This window comes from Homarus americanus, unplaced genomic scaffold (genome assembly GCF_018991925.1).
Source record: "Homarus americanus isolate GMGI-L3 unplaced genomic scaffold, GMGI_Hamer_2.0 scaffold367, whole genome shotgun sequence".
Lineage (NCBI taxonomy): Eukaryota > Metazoa > Arthropoda > Malacostraca > Decapoda > Nephropidae > Homarus > Homarus americanus.
This window is the reverse complement of record NW_024743709.1, coordinates 1,936,589-1,958,962: the sequence shown is the minus strand read 5'-3', so window position 1 is coordinate 1,958,962 and position 22,374 is coordinate 1,936,589. Positions and strand designations below refer to the sequence as shown.

Genomic DNA, 22,374 nt, shown 5'->3' with positions numbered 1-22,374 from the left:
GGAAAAAGTCATAACACGATCCATTTTTGTATTTTTATTAAGTGTAGAGTAAATAAATGAAAAAATAGACAAGACAACATAAGCTACATAATACCACAGAGCCAAGATATTGATTCTATATCTTAAGCAACAACAAGTAACTCAATAAATCCAGTAGATAATGTTTCCCCTAAATCACCTTCCTCTGAGCTATTCTTACATCATGTTTCTGTAATAACAAAATGGTTCCTGCCAATTCATGATGGTTATTATACAAGGGGCACATTAATTCATGACAAGTTGGGTATTGGCTACAAGGCACAAAAGCAGGAGTAAAATACTAGTTCTTGGCAATAAAGTAAAACTACACAGAGTAAGTCCACAACAATCTGGTCAGCAGCCTCAAGTGGATCAAGGTTTATCACCCTTCATCATCACTGAAGCATCAGAATATATGAATGAAGACATATAAAATTATTATTCATATTTACTGTACATGGATATAATTTACCTCGTGTGAAATGTCAAGTTTACATCCTAAAATAAGTCCAACAATGCTCCTCTCTCTCTTAACTTGAGGTATAACCCAATATAACAATACTGTCAAGAAGATATTTAATAACAGATTAACCAGGGAACTCAATGGACCAAGCCGAGGGTCTTAAGCAAGCACCATTATGGGTCAGACAAGAAGAAGTATTTGATATTTCACAATTACTTTTAACACAATTATTTTCATCTCCTTTAAGTATTACTTTTAACAATCATCTGGTGATTCAGGAACAGAACCACTAATCCTAAGAACCTCTCAACCAATCACCTTAGTTATATGCTCTGTGACCCATCTTGACAAGTCTTACTGCATCAATGAGATTACGTATTTGTTTGCCACATAAACCTGAAAAAAACATAAACACAATCTATACTTAAGTGGAATTCTTATATCATCTGTGGTACAGTTTCCAATTAATCTAAATCCATGTACAATTGTGGGCCGAACTCCCTCAACTCTTGGTAATATGTGGTATATACTCGAGGCCACAAGTGATTGCTTAGTATCCGGTAAATCCTGGTTTTCAGTACAAATTACTGTACGTTAAAATGATAACATAAAAGAACATTAATTACAAATAAAGAGAGTCAATAGAAGATAAAAATCCCGATTATCTTACTTATATAACCTTCAAACAGATTGCCAAAAGTTTCCAGGGAATTTTGACCACAACATTACAGTAAACATGGGAACAATAACTCAAGACAATACATCAACATATAAAGGAACAAAAGTGTCAGGACAAAACAGTTATCAACCACCCATATAAAAAGTCACCCAAATTAATCTTTTTTATGAGCTTCAAAAATATTACTTGTGCACAATTTCAAGGGACAGTAATAACCACCTACCTTGTTATTAACATTATTACTGTACAGTACTACATCAATGTTCACAACTCTTCAATGACTTGTTGCTCAAACTTCTGTAAAATATTTATAATGATAAACTTGTAGCATGACAACATCCTGTTAAGATCCATGTCACTCATCAAGGAGAGCCTTCACTACAATGCTCTACAAGCTTTATTTACCATTTGATCACTTGTTTCTCACATTAATTACACACACTTAGATCACATTTCAACATATTACAATGAATTTATTCTTACACAAGTGTCGGTTGTAATAATTCACCCGATAGTCACTCAAATACTTTCAAGGCAAGAATTTTTGTACAATACAACTACTGTACATCAATCATCACATTGTCCGTGTTCCCACATAATACAGTACTGTATAGCCATAAACCATTACCGAAACCATGGTTAAAAGTCTCTTAATTGGGATACTGTATACTTATTCATAATAGGTGAGTGATGTTCTATAACACAAGTATTGCTCATAATAGGTTCTTCCATAATAGGCAAATATTGTTCAATAATTGGCAAGTGTTGCATTATAATAGGCAAGTATTGTTCAATAATTGGCAAGTGTTGCACCACAATAGGCAAGTATTGTTCAATAATTGTCAACTGTTTCACCATGATAGGCAAATATTGTTCCATAATAGAAAAGGTTTGTTCAATAATTGGCAAGTGTTGTCCTATAATAAGCAACTATTATTTTATAACAGGCAAGTGTCATCTAATAATACAGTACTTAATTGTTTATTGAGATAAAACAGCAGCCAAGTGCAGAAAAAACACAATGAACAGAAATGGTACAAATTTCTTTTGGTGATATAGGGTAGTGGGTCACTTACTAAAGCTTTCAATAAAAGTAAGGAGACAACATGTGGTGAACAGACACATCTGATCTACTGTACTTCATCCAGCTCACCCAATCATTATATAGCTCAGCCATCACCATCCATCATGCTATTTTCAATTGTACTGGATAATACACAGTACTCTTACAAACTAAAAGCAAAATGCCACTTAAGTAGTACTGTACTGAATATGTCTTAAAATATAATGTCAATTACATCAGCCATCAACGTAAAGCTAAAAGCCTTCCACTTATAGTATGGAATGTCTGACCATTACTGTCCTATGCACTTCAGTTTTCATTGCATTCCCTGACCTTTTGTGTATTAGCTAAAACTCCCATTTATCTAATCAAACTCTTAAGAACATATAATGATGATTACCTTCAGATTTTGTTCTTATTATGACTCCATTCAAAGTAGTACAGTGTTGGTACAGGACTCTAAGTACTAGATATATTGCAGTGTGTGTGGCTGTAACCTGATTCACCAGAGAACAGCATTGTACTCTGAAAGTCATCTTCACTCAATAATGTGAACAATAACTGTTTAACTGAAAAAAAAAAACAGCATGACCATTTTATTAATTAATATCTTCCCTACCTTTGATTCTTCTTTCAGTGGCACAGTTTTATATTTCAAAAACAATGTCTAGTTATTTCCCAGCCATTGTATACTTACTTGCTCTACTAACCTAGACATCTCTGATAAAGACCTACCTGACCCCAGACATATTCACATTAGTTTGAAAGCAGCAAAAAGCAATCCCTCCCTATTAAGGCTCCATTACAAACACATTTATGCTAAGGCCTTCCCGCCTTTTTTGGCAAACCACTCATCCGACTTGTCCTTCTCCATGGCCTCGTTCAGGAGGTCATCGGCCTTTGGGTCAACTTGAGACAGTTCAGTGAATCCTTCAACTCCTACGAAGCAAATTTCATGGTCATCCTGTAACAAAATAACAACATTCAGAATTTTTAACAAATCTAAACTAAGAATGACTTAAGAATATTCAAACCCAACACTAATTTATAACTTGCTACACTCTATTTTTATAAATAAAAAACTACTCAATACACTACTGGGTAATTAATTTTGGGGGACCAACTATAAATTCTTTTACACTTCATCCCACTTCCAGCTGTAATGCACGGTGGCTGGAATAAAGAGTAAATACAGTAATGTCTCTTCATTCCTCTAACTGCTGTCTTAGAGGTGTTCTGTTATGATGTTCACCTTCCAAGGCCCCCCAAGATTTCTAACTTCTTTATGTTATCTGACTGGATGACATACCCAGCTGTAAAACTGTCAGAGCCCAACTGGATACTGGTAGGTCGTGCCTCAAGGTACTCTGGTGGAATGGATGTAACAATACTGTACACTCACTTGAGACACACAGGATACCATACAAGACTTCTATATGGTGTAAAAATCTAAACTAAGAACACCTGTACCTATCATAAAGACTTTCTCAAGGAAAATCATAATTCTTAAGAAACATAAATAAAAGATCTTTGGTTCCTACTCTCACCTACTGAGTTCATACTTTGGTCAGAGGATTCTGTTGCTGGGTGAATTTGATCTAGTAATACAAAACTGACCAAACTTTAAAAAAGCTTCTTTACCACAGTACAGTATTTATGTTCAAAAGTCTTTCTGCCTCATTCTTACTCTGTCCACTTATTCCCCTGTAACTTAACAGGATAAGTTTTCTCTTAGTGTACCTCAAGTGGTGTCTCTATACTGTCCTGTGATACCAAAGCATGACCTATTCTCATATATCAGTGGTCAAACTGTGTGTCTCTAAATATCACATACAGTTTACTAAGTTTAAACATCAACCTCCAACACTCACAACATAACTAATATTTAATTCCTACTTTTTTAAGGTTTCCTCCACCATTTCTCATTTCACTCATCTATAAAAAATATAAATAATGTATATCAAAGCCCATGTAAACCAGTGATGTAGTGGAGAGCACAAGTGAGATCCTTCACATCTTCATGGATCACCTGAAGATTAGCCCCCTAGATATTGATCACTTCATGGTCTCAATTACTTTACATGTTTTATGTGTTATACGTTATGATATAATATGGTACAGTATTATAACGTGAAATATATGCAGTACTTACAGGATCGGCCAAGATGACAACCTCCACCATGGCTTTACCTGGTGTTTCTAGAGAAATAAATGGTTTAACTATTGTTTGGTTGGCTTTTTTCATTGTCTTCTCAATACCCAGCAGCTCATCACCTGGTGCCGCAAAGGCAACCCTGCCGAAGGCCTTAGCGTGGTCCACTGGTCCACCTAAAAAATATCACAAAGCCGAGTGCTGAGATCTACACTTAAGACACGGAAAATATCACAATGAATTGTAATTTCTGAGTAGCAACACCTACCATTAATGATACTGAGAGCTAAGACTTCCCTAAGTGCATTCTACTTGAACAAAGACTTTCTCTTATCCTTAAGACACAGTTAACATATTCTTCAAGTTCCTCTTTACAACAGTATTATCCCTATATCTTGAGTATTTTGTTGTAATACATACATACATACACTCTGTTCCACACGTTCTTTTACCATTATTGGCTAAGATTTGCATAAAGGTTTTCAAAGATGTTTGGGTATGTGAAGAGACTAGAAAAAACAATTGGGTCAAGTGATGCATGTGTCTCTAAATGTAGAGGGGAGGAGAACTAGGAGTAGGCCAAGAATGACATGGGGAAAGACTGTAAGACATTAAGAACCTGATGAGAGAAACTGCATGGAGAGCTGCCATCAGGTAATCCTAGTTAACCCACGCAAGCATGAAAAACGGTCATAAAATATTGATGATGATTACCACTTTCTCCTGACATTTTATACCTATAATTTAATTTTAATAACTGAAAACAAATGCATATAATAAATACCATATAATATTGATTTATTAAAAAGAAAAAAACAAGTGTACACGTTCTATAGGTACACGACTCAATCAGGGACCACAGCTCCACCCATCCCAGTCTCTGCCTTCCCCTGGTCCTCCAACCCTCAACTATAAATATTAATATTTCTACCAATATCCCCACATCACAATATCTAATTCATCTTGCTCCATATATTTTAAGTATTTCTCTCCTTGCTCTAACCAAGCTTTAGTAATTACCATTTGTGAAGTATAATCATGTCAAACTTACCAATATCCTGGAGGATCACTTTTGCCTGAGTGTTAGCATATCCAAAAGTCGCCGCTTTGTCCGTCTTCTTGTACATGGTCAACCCAGCCAAGTCCCTCCAATACTTTATTGATTTTTCTAAGTTGCTGCTGGCCAGTACTACTTGTTGCACCGGGTCTTTGGAGAATCAACAACAACAGTAAGTCATATCACAGCCTAAAGACAATTTTAGATGTTCCAAACAAGTGCTTGGACCCTAAATGTTCTCTCTCTCTCTCTCTCTCTCTCTCTCACTGTGTGTGCGCATTAAAAAACAATCATCCTATGAATTGTACTGAACTCCTTGTCTATGTATTATTGGTGCATTATACAGCATCAGCAAATTATAATGATCTGGCAGATGAGGAAACTTTCAAGTACACATTGTAACTTTCCATATACAGTCGACCCTCGTTAATTCGGACCCCTTTAATCCAGATTTCGGATAATTCGGAAAAAATCTGAACAAACTTTTTTCTTTTTTTTTTTAGATTTGTAGGAATATTACCTACACGGACCTTAAGCTAAAATGCTGGTCCACCCACTGCTGGGATAAAACACCAGCGTCTTTTTGGTTAAATGTAACATCTCCACCACTAGTGTGGGGAGGGATGCAACTTTTAGCTTCAGACATGAAAAATATTTACCATTTACTGCCAGTAAACAATGGAAACGTAAATTATGTACCAATTAGTAATGAAAAGTTGTGCAGTAGCTTCAGAAAATGAAGCTCACTAACTTACAATAGGCTAAATTACCTTACAACATGTTTTCAGTAGTCTATGTTGAAGTTCTTAGCACAGGCTAACTTATCATATCATATACGGTAAAACAGTTCTCATTGATCTACAACAAATACCGGTAATAAAAACCTTTTCGATATTTCACACTTAATATAATACCCGGTAATCTACTTCAACCTCCTATTGTTTACAACGACGCATGACGCACCACCAGCTGTTGAGTATCAATCAGCTAGACGGTACACGTGTTTTTCGAATCGTTTTCAGTTAAAAAACTGTTACATCACATGTATATTTTACCTTAACTGTGCCTGAATGAATATATTCTCGGAAATAAATAGTAGTTTTGCTGAAACGTGATGTATTTTAATGTAAAATAGGATAAAATACATGACGAAAACAAAAGATTTTACCTAACCTTCCGATGTTCAAGAGAAGTTACTCGTTTTTTTAATAGTTTTTGGTTAAAATACTGTTATATTACAATGGTATTCTATTCATACTGCGCTTGATATAATGCATTCACGGAAATGTAATATTTTTGCTGAAATGACATACGTATTACAGTGGAAAGTGGGATAAAATCGAGACGAAAACAATGACTTTGAAATATAATGCAATATTAACCCCTAAATCGGTTAATTCGGACAATCGGCTAAAACGGACACCCCCCCCTATTAATCCGAATTAACAGGGGTCGACTGTAACAACACAAAAATGTATTTGTAAGATCTATACTATGTCATTCTTTTTTTATGACCATATAAAAGCAGATTTTGTTTCAGGAACAACCAAACCCAGACACATGACAGTTGGTACCAAGACACACTCACCTCTGTCTCCTGGCTGGGGTTTGTTGATAATGAAGAACTTGTAGCCTCCTGGAGCCTCTAATACACTGTGTTCCCCATCTTGCTTCACCGGCCAGTCACTGGCCTTCGCTCTCTCCAGAGCTTCACTCGACTCAATATACATTCCAAGAAAGTCATTGCCTGGGGAGATGACAAGCCTATATTATCTACTACAATGCCTCTCTCCTCCACAGAGCTCCCTCCAGGGGGGCAAGTAGAGCCTCCACACTCACATCACTCCATACCTACATTAACTTGTCTATTTCTCTCCTCTCTTTCCTTATTACGGTATCTCCTTAAAGGTACATTAGAAAGTTTTATGTTAGGCTTTACACTTAAGAGAAAACTTTCTGAACATAACAGTTCAAAGGTACTGTACTGTACCTCCCTAAGAGTAGCCAAGACCCCAGCCACTCACCACACAGTTTCATGGTGGAAACCTGTACTGTAGATACTTTAAACATTATATTTTATGAAAGTAATTTATTTGATTAAATTTTGCAATTTCTGTATGAAGGATTGTGTGTGTATGTAACTAAGCAACCCCCCTACCTGAAATTAAAAGTTAAAAATATTTTATATCTTATAATAATTAAACAAAAATTAGGGTGAGGGGGAGGGGCACTGTCTGCATGTAAGTACATAAGAAAAAGAAAATTATATATATCTATCCAAAATTACGAGTCATATATATAATCATAACATATACAGCTCACAGGTGGAGTATGGTTGGAAATAACTCGACTCAATCCATGAATTATTTGGTGGTCAGAGGACTTATGGGAGAGTATCCTTAACCTGGGGTGTGTGTACTATATTAAAAGCCAGAATTGCACATAAGTGGTACTGTACTTTAATACCAATTTTTTTAGTTGTATATTATGATGTACCTTACCTAATAAAACAAGATGATAATACTGTACTGTGCTAACCCATTTCATAATGAGAGATGCCATAGTTGTAGGTCAGTTCACACACAAAGTGGTTGTCTTCTGGCCCGTATCCAATCATTGTCTTGCTCCATTTACCATCATAGGGTCTGAAAACATATCCAGATTAACCTGTGTTACTCTATGACATACCTGCTTTGTCTTCAGTACACAAGTCATAACCACTACAGTAATTTCCAAGATAAGACGTCTTTATTACAACACAGGAACTACACACACCAACATCTCTATAACCTTCTCATGCTGTCTGCCAAAAGTCTAACTGCATGAAAACATAATAATTATCCAGCTCTTTGTGGAATATTTCAAGCCAACTCATCACATGTGTTCAGCTTGAGCACTAATTATTAATGCTTCTCCTAACTAGGGATCAATCTGGATGTTACCTGAGTTACTAAGGCACCTGCCTTTGAAAGAGCAAGAAACACACACTGTAAATGTCATCTTTAACTGTCACCTAATAAAGACTCACTGACAACTTCATAGATATTCTCAGAGTCTGAGATCTTTCTGAACCTCTTGTGAACGTAAACATGCCGACACATTAAAACATGCTGACACATTAAAACATGCCGACGCATTAAAACATGCTGACACATTAAAACATGCCGACGTATTAAAACATGCCGACACATTAAAACATGCTGACACATTAAAACATGCCGACGTATTAAAACATGCCGACACATTAAAACATGCCGACACATTAAAACATGCCGACACATTAAACCATGCCGACACACTAAAACATGCTGACACATATCTTATTAATGTAGAGGCAGGCCAAGTGGTCTTCCTAATCCTCCACCTCATCTGTCAACTTAAGCCATCCTCAACTTTACCAGTGATGAACTGATTCAGCCATTTAAGGACAAAATGGCTCATCAACCTCAAGTCTTGATATAAGATAACTCAGGCCTGACCTCTGAATTATATATAGTATAGTACTTCTCACACACTTGAGGTATACTGTATACTTTTTTACACTCAACATCCTCTTAGTCTGGGGGAAAAAGGATGAGAAGCAATCCTCAATTTTTATGTCAAACTTTCCTCTAAGTCTTGATAAACACATGGATCCTTAGACCAGAAGTTTAGAAAAAGAAACGGGCAATTTCCTACAGAAAGATAAACAGTGACATCTATGATTCTGGAGTGTTTATATTTTCAGCCAGACCTTTGACCCAATTAATCCACAACTATTGAAGTTTTACTATAATAATAAGAGGTAAGTGACGTACCCGTTACACGTAGCTTCACAACCTTTCTCAAACTCCTCATGGCGTAATACCTGAAAGTTTAAAAAGAAGTCATGAACAAAAAAATATACAGTATATTGTACTGGCATATATAATACAGTACAGTATACAGTACTGTAAGTATAATCTCCCATTAGCCGGAATCTCTGGTCACCAGAACTATCCAATAACCGGAATGGATTTTGAGCCTTCCAGAAAATTCTAGGAAAACTCTCTCCATTCTCGGCATGAGAACGAGTTTCTGAAGATGAAATCACGTGCATTTCCGGAAACATTTTGAGAAAATCTCTCCAAATCTTTTCACTCCGGGGACGGGAACCTATTTTCCCGGAGTTCTGAGAGATTGCATCGTGCTCTGACGCGTCCGTACGAGCCGGGCGTGTGGCTGGGTTGGTGTCATCCCACTTGGTCAATTCCCACTTTGAAGATTGTCTGTTTTATGCGATTTTTATCCTTTTTAATTCCATGATCAGGTTAGCTTAGGTTGGGTTGGGTTAGGTAGCCTGAAACATACGATCACCTTCTTAATGTTACTTCTAGTGTGGTAAGTTAATTTATTAAGTCTATTTACAATATAGTATAAATACATCAACTTTATAAGAGTAAAGAAATCATTTGATATTATATGTCATTGGCTTAATGCATTACTGTACAGTACTAAGAAAGACCCAGTGAATGACACCATCACCTACAGGTGTACAGAACAAGATCTACCTATCCATGCCTAACTTAAGCTTATCTAATTATTTATACTGAAGTGGCAGCCAAGTCCACACTCCAGTAACAAAGTACAGTACAGCACAGTACTGTACACTACACTACTTTGGAATGTTATCACATGCTAAGCAGTAACTTCAGGAAATTTTTCAACATAATAATCAATTCTAAATTTTTGTTTACTCATAACATGAAGAAAACTAACCTAACATACTGCATTAAGTTCTATCTTTTTCTTTTCTAAAATAAAGGGCAATATAGTGAAGCCTAATTGAACACCTTAACTGCCTACTTTGCACCATTCATCACAGAACATAAATGCTTTCTTGTTTCATGAAATCGATGAGAAATGCACAAGCAATATATTTTGAGTTTGTAACACTGCCACCAGCTGTCAAGAACAGAGAGAGAAACACTTTAACCCCAAAATATGATAAAATACTATGTTTTCCATGTTTTAACCCCATATTTTCACACTTCAAAGCCCTGTCCACTTATGGGGTATTAATACTGAAGGGGGGAGAAAGGGGCCATATTTTAAAAAATGAAGCATTTCCATAACAAAGTTATCATCAATGTCTAGAGTATAAAAAAAAAACACCTGGAAACTCCATGTCTCATTGCTAGGTAGAGGAGCTGGTGTTTTCTATATACAGTATTTGCCAATTGCAATAATAAGGTATTATCAAGCAAACTGTAAATCTGTGTCATTTTATGGGACTTCCATGAGGTAATAAAGCATTTACTGTACCTGCAAGAGAAAAACTTAGGTAAATTTGCATAAGTGGGCCCCATTCCGACCTAAACCGTGCAATAGTCTGGTAACCGTTCGTGTCCGATGGAAATGCCATAGAAGAAAAGTGTCTTAGAACAGTTTGAACTGTATGAATTTTGTTTTTAAATTAAGAAATTGAGTTGGACCCACTAAGGCAATACAGGAATACCAAAACTTCTTAAGGTTCCTGGTTAATGTGCAATACTGTCTCAAGTATTACCGGCCACTTTATATTCTAAAACATATCCCGAGGTGTGTAATGAGTGGCCGGGGAAGTGGGTGTAATGAGTGGCCGGGGCAGTGGGTGTAATGAGTGGCCAGGGTAGCATAATGAGGCGGTCCGACTAATTACCCAAATGTAGCCGCAATGAAGTCAAATGATGGTCGTACAAGCGTAAATCGGGCTGTGAATCACTTCTCGATTATTATTTAGTGTCATAAAGTCACAAAAAATTGGTAAACTTAATTTAATCTGAGTTGTGTTGTGTTAGGTTAGGTTAGGTTAGATTAGGTTAGGTTAGGTACATGCACTTGATCTATTAACTCAGATAAATTAAGTTTACCAATTTTTTGTGACTTCGTGACACCAAATACTAGTCGAGGTTAGGTTAGGTTAGGTTAGGTTAGGTTCGGTACATGCACTCGATCTGTTACTTTTACTTTTATCTTCTTCACCACTGATCGGCTCGCTAGCCGCTTGGGCGATCGGTCACGTCTCTGTCACGCACTGTTGGCAAGTACTGGGCATGCACCGGCTCCTGAATGTACCTGAACCTGCTCCAGTGTTGGTCAAGTCTTGTCTTGAAAGAGCTCACACTCGGTGCCGTCACAACACTCTCTGGTAGATTGTTCCAAGAGTTTACAACCCTCACTCCGAAAAAGTTTGCCCTCACAGTTTTCTGGACTTGCAGCTTCTTCAGCCTTGAGCTGTGACCCCTTGTGGGGCAGCGTCCGCCAGCTCCAGGTAAGGACACTCACCTGAGTAGTGCCCCCTGAGATGCTTATTAAATTACGTTTTCCAATTTTTTTTTTACTTTGTGACACCAAATACTAGTCGAGAAGTGATTGGTAACCCGTTTTATTCATGTAGGACCATTATTTGACTTCAATGCGGCTACAGTTGGGTAATAAGTGGGACCCTAATGAGGGAGGGGGTGTCTTACATAAGCAGTTCCCTCACGGACAGTCTCTTCATTAACTCTCACCTTCATGCCAAGAATCTCTCTGTAAAACTTAGCAGTGGCCTCCCTGTCACCTATCTTGTAGACGAAGTGTAGAGCCCTCCTAGACGCCATAACAACTATATTTTGCGAGGGTTTGAGTCCCAGCTGTGTGGACCTGGAGGTGCTCTGCTCAGGCTCTCGGCGAGGACTATTTAGCTCGAGTAACTCCTATTGTTGCTCGTGCCTCCCCCAGTATGGAGAACACTCAGGTGGTTCACGGCCAACTAAAGTATTTATAATAAAAGGGTTTCTGCAAAAGTTTTGTTTTATTCGTATTCGTATATTTATGTTTCATCTTATATTTAAATATCTAAATTATATTTTCATTTTTATTTTCTTTGTTACTAAACTGGATTAGATTAACATACCTGTATGACATATATGAGAGAGTAAAGTTTCTATACTTAAGATTTAAACTCCGTTACATTACGCTAGGCTAGGTTATACTCGCCTAGTTAAATTGTGTTAGACAAGACAGTTAGCATAGTTCAGGAGGTGATAGGCTGGCGTCAGTTGAATTAGATTACTCTAGTTAATTTATTCCAGCTTATGCAACTTAACTCAGCTTACCTTAATTACACGTATGCATACCTTCCGTAATAACACTACTATTTAAAAACAATAAAAGAATTACACAAACACAGATAACTGAGTTACATAAAACATAATCTCAATAACATGTGTGCATTGTCTCACACTGTCTTGTGAGACCCAACACTACCTCCTCATCTGTCTTATTTGACCTCAATCACTCTGACTTATATAACTAAATGTCGTAAGCAAAGTTCCCGGGAGCTGAAGTTTGCTATATATATATATAAAGTACTGTATGTGTGTGTGTGTGTCCGTGAGCTTGGACGGAAGACAGACGAGTCTCATTCATCACTAGGTCCCCGAAGTTACAAGTCACCAATCCACTCCTAGTTCATCAGTCACTAAGATGGTCGGTGTGCTCCCCTTCATCACGGGCCTCGTCTTGACACTGGGAGTCATGGCGCCTCTCTCCCAGGGGTTAAGTTTACAGCCGGGAAAGTGTCCGGAATTTATCACAAAGCTGGACTTCGAGGTGGCCCCGGTGAGTGGTGGAGGAAAGGTGATGGTTAAGCTATTGTGTGACGGAATGGTGATGGGTGAAGGTGGTGAAAGGTAAGAATGGTGTATAGGATGATGATGGGTGAGTAGTGGTGGATGGTGAGACTATGGTGATGGGTGAAGATGGTGAACGGTTAGGTTGTAGTGATAGAATGGTGCCGGGTTAGGATGGTGATAGATAAAACAATGGTGAAAGGTGGGGATATTGTACGGGAGAGAATGATGATGGTGACTGAATGGTGTTGTGTCAAGTGGTAAGGATAGTGAAGTGATGTTGAATGTTTGAATAGATGGGTAGTGAAGGATATTAAATAAGGAAATAAACAGTGAGGGTTGTAAACTCTTGGAACAATCTACCAGAAAGTGTTGTGACGGCACCGAGTGTGAGCTCTTTCAAGAGAAGACTTGACCAACACTGGAGCGGGTTCAGGTACATTCAGGAGCCGGTGCATGCCCAGTATTTGCCAACAGTGCGTACAGAGACGTGACTGAAGCGAGCCGACCTGGTGAAGAATATAAAGGAAAGAGTCAGACCGATCGCCCAAGCGGCTAACAAGCCGATCAGTGGCGAAGAGGATAAAAGAAAAAAGAAAAAAAAAAAAAGTAAAACACGAGAGAATGATGAAGTGAAGATGTGGTGATAAACGTGGACAAAGAACAAGAGTGGAAGGAATAGCAAAAATATTACTATTGAACCAAGTATAAAGAACTTATATCTAAAACTGAGTTACCATAGAATACGAGATATCAGATGATCACCATATGTATGTAGACAGACACACGGATGGACGCTGAGTGTACCCCCTACCCTCACTCTCTTTATCACGAGACCAAGTTCATTTTCTAACTAATCACCTATTGTTGTTTTACTCTTCAATTACATGAATACAGGTGTACTGATGAAATACCTTGCCACCTGTCAGGACTCTCACAATGCTACACACCTTCCTAATTAGCGTGTTTATACCCTTAGTACCTGGGTAAATGGATCGAGTTCGCTAGGTTCACTATGCCGTACGAGAGAGGTCAGACGTGTAACTATGCAGAGTACAGCGACAGAGGTGAGTTTCTTTACTACTTATTTTCTTGTAAGGTGATGAAATATAATCAAAATGCAAATAAATAAAATCGGATTACCTGAAGAATAACCCTCCCCCCCAGTTAATTTCAGCAGCTTTCCTTTTTCCGGCCGTAGCTTACCGTAGTTTGCCGTAGTCTATGCAGTAGGAAATAGTTATATATGCTGCCGACTGAACGACGTCCAAAATTCGGAACTAAATCTTGATACTTAACAAAATAAAATGGAGCCACAGAGTTAGCATTAACTTTCAACGATGGCAGTCTTCTTTCCCAAACTTAAGTGCTTCTCCTTATATGGGACACAGTATCCGTACATCACCTGTACTTGTATACTTAATTGTGTATATTTCCTCGTGTATGTCATGTTTGTTAACCAGGGTATTTCTCTGATAGGCGACGGGACAGTAGGTGTACACAATGGCGGGCTGGACGCTGGCGGCAACTACACAGAGATCTTCGGGTACGCTGAAAAGACTCCTGTTAATGGCGTCCTTGTGCTGCACCTTGATGGCGGTGAGTGCTTGTCAGTCTGCGTGGTTGTCTCCCATTTTCCTTTTCTCTCCCTCTCTTTAAGCGGATAGAATAATGATTGAATGTGTATTTCACCTCTACTGTAAATACGTCGAGACTTATCTAACTTGACGAGTTTAGTTTAGTTTGCCCTCCAACAGTCACGTTTTCTCTGGATAGACGGCCACTTATCCCAGCGGCACATACAGCAAGATGACCCAACGATGACTGTGCGTCGTTAACATTCTGGACTGTTTCACCAACTCAAATAAATATTGACAAAAAATAAATAAAATAGGTGAAAAACCAACAACCATTCACATGAGATAAGAAAGAACCCGTGACCTAGTGCAGCACATAGTGTGTGTACGTCTTCCCTGATTACATTAAGTAGCTTATGTCACCTTGTTGGCTTCCTGACTTCACCCTTCTGTTAAAATGTCGACGTTGAAAAGAAATACTACGAATATGACCATGGAAACTTTTATTTATCGGTTAGGTTAGGCTAGGACTGATGCTCACTTGCCCAGTCATTATTTATTTAACATATGAATCCTCTGAGAATCTGTCTGGTGCGTGACTTGGCCGTGTGAAGTGTACAGATAAACGAGTTAGATTATTATGGCCAACTGGCTATATTGTGGAGAGGAACACTTCAACACACTTGTTACTGCAGTGTTTGTGTTCACTTTAGCAACACAAAGCCAACAAAAACATAACATTTGAGACAGTATTCATGACCACAATTGTTTTGGTTACTCCTCCTCGTCTCCTCCAACAGTGCCAGTGGCTGGGGACTACAACGTGTTGGCCACAGACTACACCACCTACACCGCCGTCTACTCCTGCAACAACTTCCTCAACTTGGGCCACGTAGATCAAGCCTGGATCCTGGCCCGCACCCCAACCCTGACGAAGGAACAGCTCGAGCCGGCCCTCGCTGCCTTCTCCAAGTGGGGTATTGACACACAGCAATTCTTCTACACCCCGCAAGAGAACTGTGACTACCCCTAAAACACCCAGACGATCACCTACACCAACAGGAGAACTCTGACTACCCTACAGCACCTCGGTACCTTACAGAATAAGTGTATCTTTACCTTGAACAGCAGGATGTTATTTACAGCTCGTAGAAACACTCAGGGTGTCGTCTGCTGCCAGTCAGAAATGTGTGTTTACCTCTAGGATGTCAGTCCTTCGTTCACATCCTGCTGGAGATTCACCGCTACTCTCGGGAAGGATTCAACACCTTTAATGCCCTACTGTGGTAGAGCTTATCACTTACTCTGGGTCTGGCACTAAGAAAAACATTAACCTCTGAGTTTTCACTGCTGACACTATGTAACGCTATCCGCTGTGACAGACTCTTTTGTTTTATTTATCAAAACAAAGCTATTTATAATATCCTTTACTATTAAATAAATCAATATGTAATTATTGCATTGTTATCTTAATACACAAAATAATTATCAATTATTTGTATGTTAAGTACAGTCACCCAAAAGAGTCCCGTCGCGAACCATGAACCCCGAGATTCAGACTCTTGAATCCGAAGCATTTATGGACGGAATAATGTATCAGTGTCTACTGCTTCGGGTTCACGAGTCTGAGTCATGGTTCGCGACGGGACTCTTTTGGGAGACTGTACCTCGGCCCGTGCCTCGTCTGGCCGGTCTTAATTTTTATATAATAATTCCTTTGTTGCCTTTACGGTGAATCTGCCGCGGCGCCCTTTAGTGTAATTGATTAAAATGAATTCTGCTGTTGTGTATAATAAATGGTTTTACCCAGACAATCAATGTGTGTTAAATAAAGAAGACTGGAAACTGTCATTAACAACACAGGTGAGACATATAATGAAAAACGTAGTTGCCAATTGATTATTTATTAACCAATAAATTTTGTCGAGAATTCAGGGATTATAATGGCCCAATAACTTAAATAAAAGCTCCAATAAACACAATATATGTCAATAAAAAAAAATGTATACTGAATTGATGATAAGAAAGAAGGATTTGATATTTTCATCACTAGACAGAAATTCACAGTCAAAACTGACGTAGATTCCTTGACGTACCTGAAAAAAAAACACTTGACGAATTGTTCCATGACGTGGTTCCTAATGGCGAGCGTGAAGGTACGATAATTTTTCTAATAATTTTCAGTAATTTTTGCTTTACTTTCAAAACAATAAACTTTCAACACCTGAGAGTGTATTATATATCAATGGTCTCTTAAGCCGGGGTTGTTTTATAACAATGGTCCTTTACTCCAGAAGGAGGTGGAGTCCGTTTCCGCTCTCCCTCACACACCACAATAGTCCTGATGGCTGCATAAATCTATCTAGTTAAATATCACAGAGAAGAACATTAACACTTGCGAATATGATAAGATGTCGCCTTTGTTTCTCTTGGGGTTTATTTCCCGATTTTCACTGATGACATCACACAACGACCCACGACGAGGACTTACTGCATCATGATTGTTGAATTACACGACCTGTTTAGGTTTGCAATAAATAAATAGAATATAGTGAGTTCACTACAAACTACATACTTGTGTATTAGTTATATACTATACTGTAAGTGTGAGGTTCTGTTAATATCTGAAGGTTCTGGTGCACTTTAGGGTATTTCCAATAATATTCGCGATTTGTTTACAAGGTCACAAGACAAGAGGAAGACTACAATAAGGCGGTGGGCAGGAGGACTTGGGGAAAAACTCGAGTTTTTCTGTGTTCATGTTTTTCAGTGAGAGGCTCGTTCTGTATCAGCGATATTTGTTTGGTATGTCGTTCACTGACCAAAGGAAAGACTCGATCACCGACCAATACGGGAGCCAGAACACTATATTTTTGCCGTGATGGAGACTCATGGTGACCGCGGAGGTGTTAAATACACACTAAGGACAGCAAACTCTGATGATCGCCACGATGAGGGTCTTGGGTCCTCTCAGCTGCCTTGTGGTGCAGAAGAGGCCACCTGTCGCCGCCCGGAGATGTCGTAGAAGAGGTTTAGTCCATGTCGACGGACTGACCAATACTGTCAGAGCGGAAGGCCTCCACCTGTGCCTGACTGTCAGCCCTCATCATCCGACGGAGATCAGGCTGTGGGAGATCAAGAGGTCATAATAAAAGGTTGTGGGTCATGTAGGAGGTGAAAGGTCATATTATACTGTAGGTCATACAGTAGCCTGTTATGTCGTTTATTATACATCACTTATATACGTTATATGTCAAAGGGAACACAAGAAAGATGATCTGAGGGAGGGGGGGGGAGCGGTGACCTACCTTGGGGGTGAGGGAGCGGTGACCTACCTTGGGGTGCATGAGGACGAAAGGCAACTCAGCCGTGACCTCGCCACCCATGGCTCCCAGGTAGAGCTTCACCTTCACCGTGTAGGAGATCACCATCCCGAACATGTCCCGCGACTCTGGATTGGCCAGCCTGTAGGAGGACCACCGACTGATGTTACGACTCATACGAGGAAGAAATGTGAGCACAACTTGTGAGGATATTAGACATGTGTAGAGAACAACAAACAAAACAAGAATTATATTGAACAAGATAAAGAACAGAGTATTGTACATATGAACAAAACAGGAAGGAGAACAGAATATTAAAGATGACACAGAAAAGAGAGAGAGAGAGAGAGAGAGAGAGAGAGAGAGAGAACTCACAGTGTGGAGGAGGCAAGGTTGGTGTGGATGTTCTTGAGGTGGCCGTCCAGGGCGACGCCGCGACGGTCCAGGTTGCTGCTCAGGGTCGGCGAGAGGTAAAGAACCTTCTGCAGGGCGGAGCCAGGCGACACGGGGCAGCCCTCGCTGTTGATGACACACAGAGGACGTGTCAATACACCTACATCTGTACATAAATGCTTACGTGGTAGCACAGTACAGCCATAAGATATCAAAACTGTATACACTGTCCAGCAACACAACTAAATATTAAGAAAAATCCGCAGTTAACAGTTTGTGTAGTCAGAGGTTAAAGAATCGATTGGTTGCCAGGGAAAAACCTGAATGAATACTGTAAAGGTTCTCATTAACTTCTTATAAGTTGTCGCTTTATTACACCATGAAGTTATTCACGACAATCAGTGTAGTAGTTCTGTGTTGTATATTGTGAAGCGTGATGGAGAGAATTACTTACTTGCGGCATTTCATTATGTGATCATAAGCATAAACTGCTGCAGCAGTGGAACTAATCACTCACATTGTTATGTGTTAATGGTAAGTTTTCAAAGTTAAGGAACATTGGGCAGTGCAGTATTCTTGTTGTGCAGTGAGACATTCAATAGACTGTCTTCCATGAACGTGTGTTATACTCACTGTGTCTCGACGCTGGCCACGGTGCTGCGGTATTGGCCGCCGGAGAAGAGGCAGATGTCAACAGACTGCTGGACAGCGGCCTTGATTTTCTTCACTGTCTTGTTGCTGTGGTTCTTCACCGTCAGGTTGATGGCGATCTTCTCGTTATGGTAGTAAAGCTGCTTGTCTAGCGTCACCTCCAGCTCTAGCTCTCCTGGGCTCATCAAGAAGTCCTTCCTGACGATGGTACACGGTTGGCGGCCAGACTTACTGGGCGCGAACTGGATGCGACGAACGTTGAGTTGGACCGAAGATCTGATGACGTAATAAATGTTCTCAATGGAGGCTAAGCCATCTTGCCAGGAACCTCACCCAAAATTTGTGATTTTGTTCTCGAATTCATTTATGATAAAAGAACAAACAACACCAACCTAATGTTTGTTTACATAGTGACGTCACTCACCTCTTATGGCTGCGGTCCTCCTCGTTCTCGCCGACGAAGACTTTAATGTAATACTCCACACCACAGGGGCGCCCCTCGTCATCCTGTCCGGGCTGGATGGTAACAGAGGGCGGGGCGTTCTCGGGCATCTTGAACGTGAAAGGAAAGGAATTGGCGCCGAGTTTCTTCATGAGACGCTCCTGCAGTTTGGTGGGCTCGGTGTTCTTGGGTGGGTAGATCTGCTCGGAGGCCAAGAACAGGTCCTTCTGGAAGTTGAGACCCATCATTTCATCCTCCTCTCGGCCATACCTGAAGCTGCACACCAGCTGGCCGAACACTTTACGCCCCTGCAGGTAGTCCGCGTCCAGCACCAGCACGCCATCTGGAGGACAAAGTTGTTACTGGTGACTGCGGTGGTAATGGTTTGTTACAAGTGTCCTTGGGTTTCTTTACACACAAGTTATTTCTCACCATAATGTCTGTGAACCTGAGATATATTAAGAAGAAATGAATATATATATTTTTTTAAGCCCTCAGGCTCTGCTACTGACCGCAAGTAAGAAAATAATGTTATTAACCTTTGAGGACGATGGGTTAACCTTCTCGTCCCCAAAGGGTTAAACTTAAATCATCTAAAATATTGTCCAGAGACGCCCAACACAGTGACCGCCGGCTGCTGTGGTCACACCATAGCCACACCCACGTGCGAGCGAGTACACCCAAAGTAATCAAACACTGGGATGAGCTGAGTAGAGAGAGGACTGATAAGGTTGATAGACTCACCAACGGGGTCGACAGCTGACACATGATCAACAAAGTCCCTCCTGCCCAGGTAGATGGTCAGCTTGCCATTGGGCGACGCCTTCTTGAACACCTTGAACTGTACCACCATCTTGGCTGTGTGTCTTGGAGCTGCTACTGACGAAGAAGACCTCGGCCGTGTCTTTACTACTGGAGGAGGAGTTAACCTGAAGTGAGAAGAGGAGGAAGAGCGACTGGTAACGAGAGGTGGGGTCGAGGGTTATATATACAAGCGAGGGTCACTAACAGGATGATGGCTGATGATGGTGAGTCAGCAGACGAAGGCGGTGAGGAAGTGGCTGCAGAAGCCCTTCAGGTCGTGCCACGGGTACTGGTCCCGCTTTATGTGCTTTTTTTCTCTCTTTTCTTTTTTTCTTTATTGTTGTTTTTCTCATCATCCTTCGCCTACACTGTCTGTATCAACTGTAACTATTTCTTCCTTAATCATTCCTCAATTCTCTTTCCCTCCCTTGACGTTTAATCTCCTTCTCTCTATCTGTCTCTATCTCTGTCTCTGTCTGTCTATCTCTGTCTCTGTCTCTGTCTCTGTCTCTTTCTGTACTCTGTAACTTATACGTTCTCTCGGGGAGCCTCTGTAAATTAAAACAGAAATAAAGATGAGAAAATACAAAAGTAGTGATGATGAATGATGCAGGACACTGTATGTTAACACACACTAATAATGTACGTGTGTGTGTGTGTCCCATCTCCTGAGCTGAGACTCTCGCTGGGAGATAGTCACAGTACCGTTGGAGTTGTTCAGAGGCGTTGTCTCAGCGCTGGGAGGAGCTGAGAGCTAGGTAGAGACAGATGACGAGGGGCCCTTAGTAACACTGGTTGGGGATGTGTTGTTTATGTTCTGTCTGTCTGTCTCTCTGTCTGTATTTTATCTACAATATGAATCAGAAGAGTGAAACAAGGAGAAAAATAATACACACTCTCTCTCTCTCTCTCTCTCTCTCTCATGAGGTATTTTAAAACGTTCTAGTAATTTATCCGACTTTAAAAGGTAGCTTGTGTGTGTGTGTGTGAGAGGGGGAGAGGGTAGAAGGAGGGAGAGAAGGAAGCAGGGAGGGAAGGAGGCAGGGAGGGAAGGAGGCAGGGAGGGAGAGTGTAGGGGAGGGGGCCCAGCAAGTACTCGTCCTTCAGGGTCGAGTGAGTCTTATAAGTGAGTCATTTCAGAACACTATGGCTGAGTATTAGTAAGTCAGTAAGTAAAACAGACATTTAAATGAGCTATGGCTGGAGACAGACTTGTGTAAAGCTGTTAAGAACGTAGACATGTGAAAGCCATTAAAATATCAAAGAAAACGATATAAAACGACATCAGAGAAAACGAATAAAACTTAATAAATGGATAACTAAGATAAAGCAACAACATACACGCCAAGAGGCACGAAGAGGGTAAAATATAGAATAAAATAAACAATTAAGTTGGTTAGTAAGTAAGACAATGTCACTATGGTGAATTACTCATCTCCTCAAGACCGCTGCCGTTCGTGTATTTCTCGAGCTTCTCTATGACGTCACAATACGATGAGCTACGCCGCCGTGACGTCACCAAAAGCTCGTGACCCTTATTGATGACGTCATTACTGGGAGAGTTGGTAGGACTTCGGCGTAACCTTTCTTATCTACTGTAGCTTTTTATAACACATATACAGTACCTAAGTTAGTGCGTCATTATCGTCTCGTTCTTCTTCCCATTGTTCACTTCTTTGTTTCTTTAATCGTCCTTTATCTTACATTTCTTCCTTTTCTCGTGTTGTTAATTCATTTTGTATAACTTAGTTAACTTGTTATACATTGTTTTATAATCGTTTTCTTCTCTTCTTATCTTTTATCATCCTTCCTCTTATTATTTTGTTTCTCTCTCTCTCTCTCTTTCTCCTTCTCCTCCTCCCGTCTCTCCTTCTGTCCCTCTCTCCCCTCTCAAAGAAACCATATCCCTTCAATTCTCGCCCTCTCAGCAAGTCAACGTAATCACTTTCACATGACATATTCTTTAACTTCCTCTGACCTCTCAACCTAACCTAACCTAACGTACCCTAACCTAACGGACCCTAACCTACCCTAACCTAACCTAACCTACCCTAACCTTGTGATGTCCCTTGCTAATGGATTTATTTGACCACGTTAAGTTTTGTTTGTTCATGTTATCAGGGACGTTTACCTGTG

General features: G+C 39.9%; 3 protein-coding genes across 3 annotated transcripts; 1 reads left to right on the top strand and 2 right to left on the bottom strand.

The window, feature by feature from the left end:
* Positions 1-21: 21 nt before the first annotated feature.
* On the bottom strand, positions 22-12,173 carry LOC121877398 (glyoxalase domain-containing protein 4-like). Its single transcript, XM_042383144.1, has 7 exons — positions 11,945-12,173; positions 9,230-9,279; positions 7,971-8,077; positions 7,021-7,179; positions 5,427-5,582; positions 4,376-4,551; positions 22-3,187 (listed from the first exon to the last, which is right to left on the bottom strand). Exons 1-7 carry the CDS (start codon positions 12,032-12,034, stop codon positions 3,038-3,040), a joined length of 888 nt encoding a protein of 295 aa, XP_042239078.1. The 5' UTR covers positions 12,035-12,173; the 3' UTR covers positions 22-3,037.
* Positions 12,174-12,782: 609 nt separating this feature from the next.
* LOC121877397 (apolipoprotein D-like) lies at positions 12,783-16,439 on the top strand. Its single transcript, XM_042383143.1, has 4 exons — positions 12,783-13,037; positions 14,028-14,115; positions 14,528-14,647; positions 15,426-16,439. The coding sequence occupies exons 1-4, from the start codon at positions 12,903-12,905 to the stop codon at positions 15,656-15,658; spliced, it is 576 nt and encodes a 191-aa protein (XP_042239077.1). The 5' UTR covers positions 12,783-12,902; the 3' UTR covers positions 15,659-16,439.
* A 74-nt stretch (positions 16,440-16,513) lies between these two features.
* On the bottom strand, positions 16,514-20,408 carry LOC121877396 (arrestin homolog). Its single transcript, XM_042383142.1, has 6 exons — positions 20,179-20,408; positions 19,417-19,777; positions 18,975-19,268; positions 18,324-18,467; positions 17,961-18,090; positions 16,514-17,750 (listed from the first exon to the last, which is right to left on the bottom strand). Exons 1-6 carry the CDS (start codon positions 20,285-20,287, stop codon positions 17,658-17,660), a joined length of 1,131 nt encoding a protein of 376 aa, XP_042239076.1. The 5' UTR covers positions 20,288-20,408; the 3' UTR covers positions 16,514-17,657.
* Positions 20,409-22,374: the final 1,966 nt, after the last annotated feature.

Bases quoted from the DNA above. Each gene is read 5' to 3' on its own strand.
- LOC121877398 (XM_042383144.1), bottom strand. From the start codon at position 12,034: ATGGCGTCTAGGAGGGCTCTACACTTCGTCTACAAGATAGGTGACAGG. The intron at 9,280-11,944 runs GTGAGAGTTAAT...TTAAACTTTCAG, and splicing joins GAGAGATTCTTGGCATGAAG to GTATTACGCCATGAGGAGTT. The intron at 7,180-7,970 runs GTTAGCACAGTA...TCATCTCCCCAG, and splicing joins CATCTCTCATTATGAAATGG to GCAATGACTTTCTTGGAATG.
- LOC121877397 (XM_042383143.1), top strand. From the start codon at position 12,903: ATGGTCGGTGTGCTCCCCTTCATCACGGGCCTCGTCTTGACACTGGGA. The intron at 14,116-14,527 runs GTGAGTTTCTTT...TTTCTCTGATAG, and splicing joins TGCAGAGTACAGCGACAGAG to GCGACGGGACAGTAGGTGTA. The intron at 14,648-15,425 runs GTGAGTGCTTGT...CTCCTCCAACAG, and splicing joins TGTGCTGCACCTTGATGGCG to TGCCAGTGGCTGGGGACTAC.
- LOC121877396 (XM_042383142.1), bottom strand. From the start codon at position 20,287: ATGGTGGTACAGTTCAAGGTGTTCAAGAAGGCGTCGCCCAATGGCAAG. The intron at 18,091-18,323 runs GTGAGTTCTCTC...GTCCTCCTACAG, and splicing joins AACCTTGCCTCCTCCACACT to GCTGGCCAATCCAGAGTCGC. The intron at 17,751-17,960 runs GTAGGTCACCGC...GATCTCCCACAG, and splicing joins TCGTCCTCATGCACCCCAAG to CCTGATCTCCGTCGGATGAT.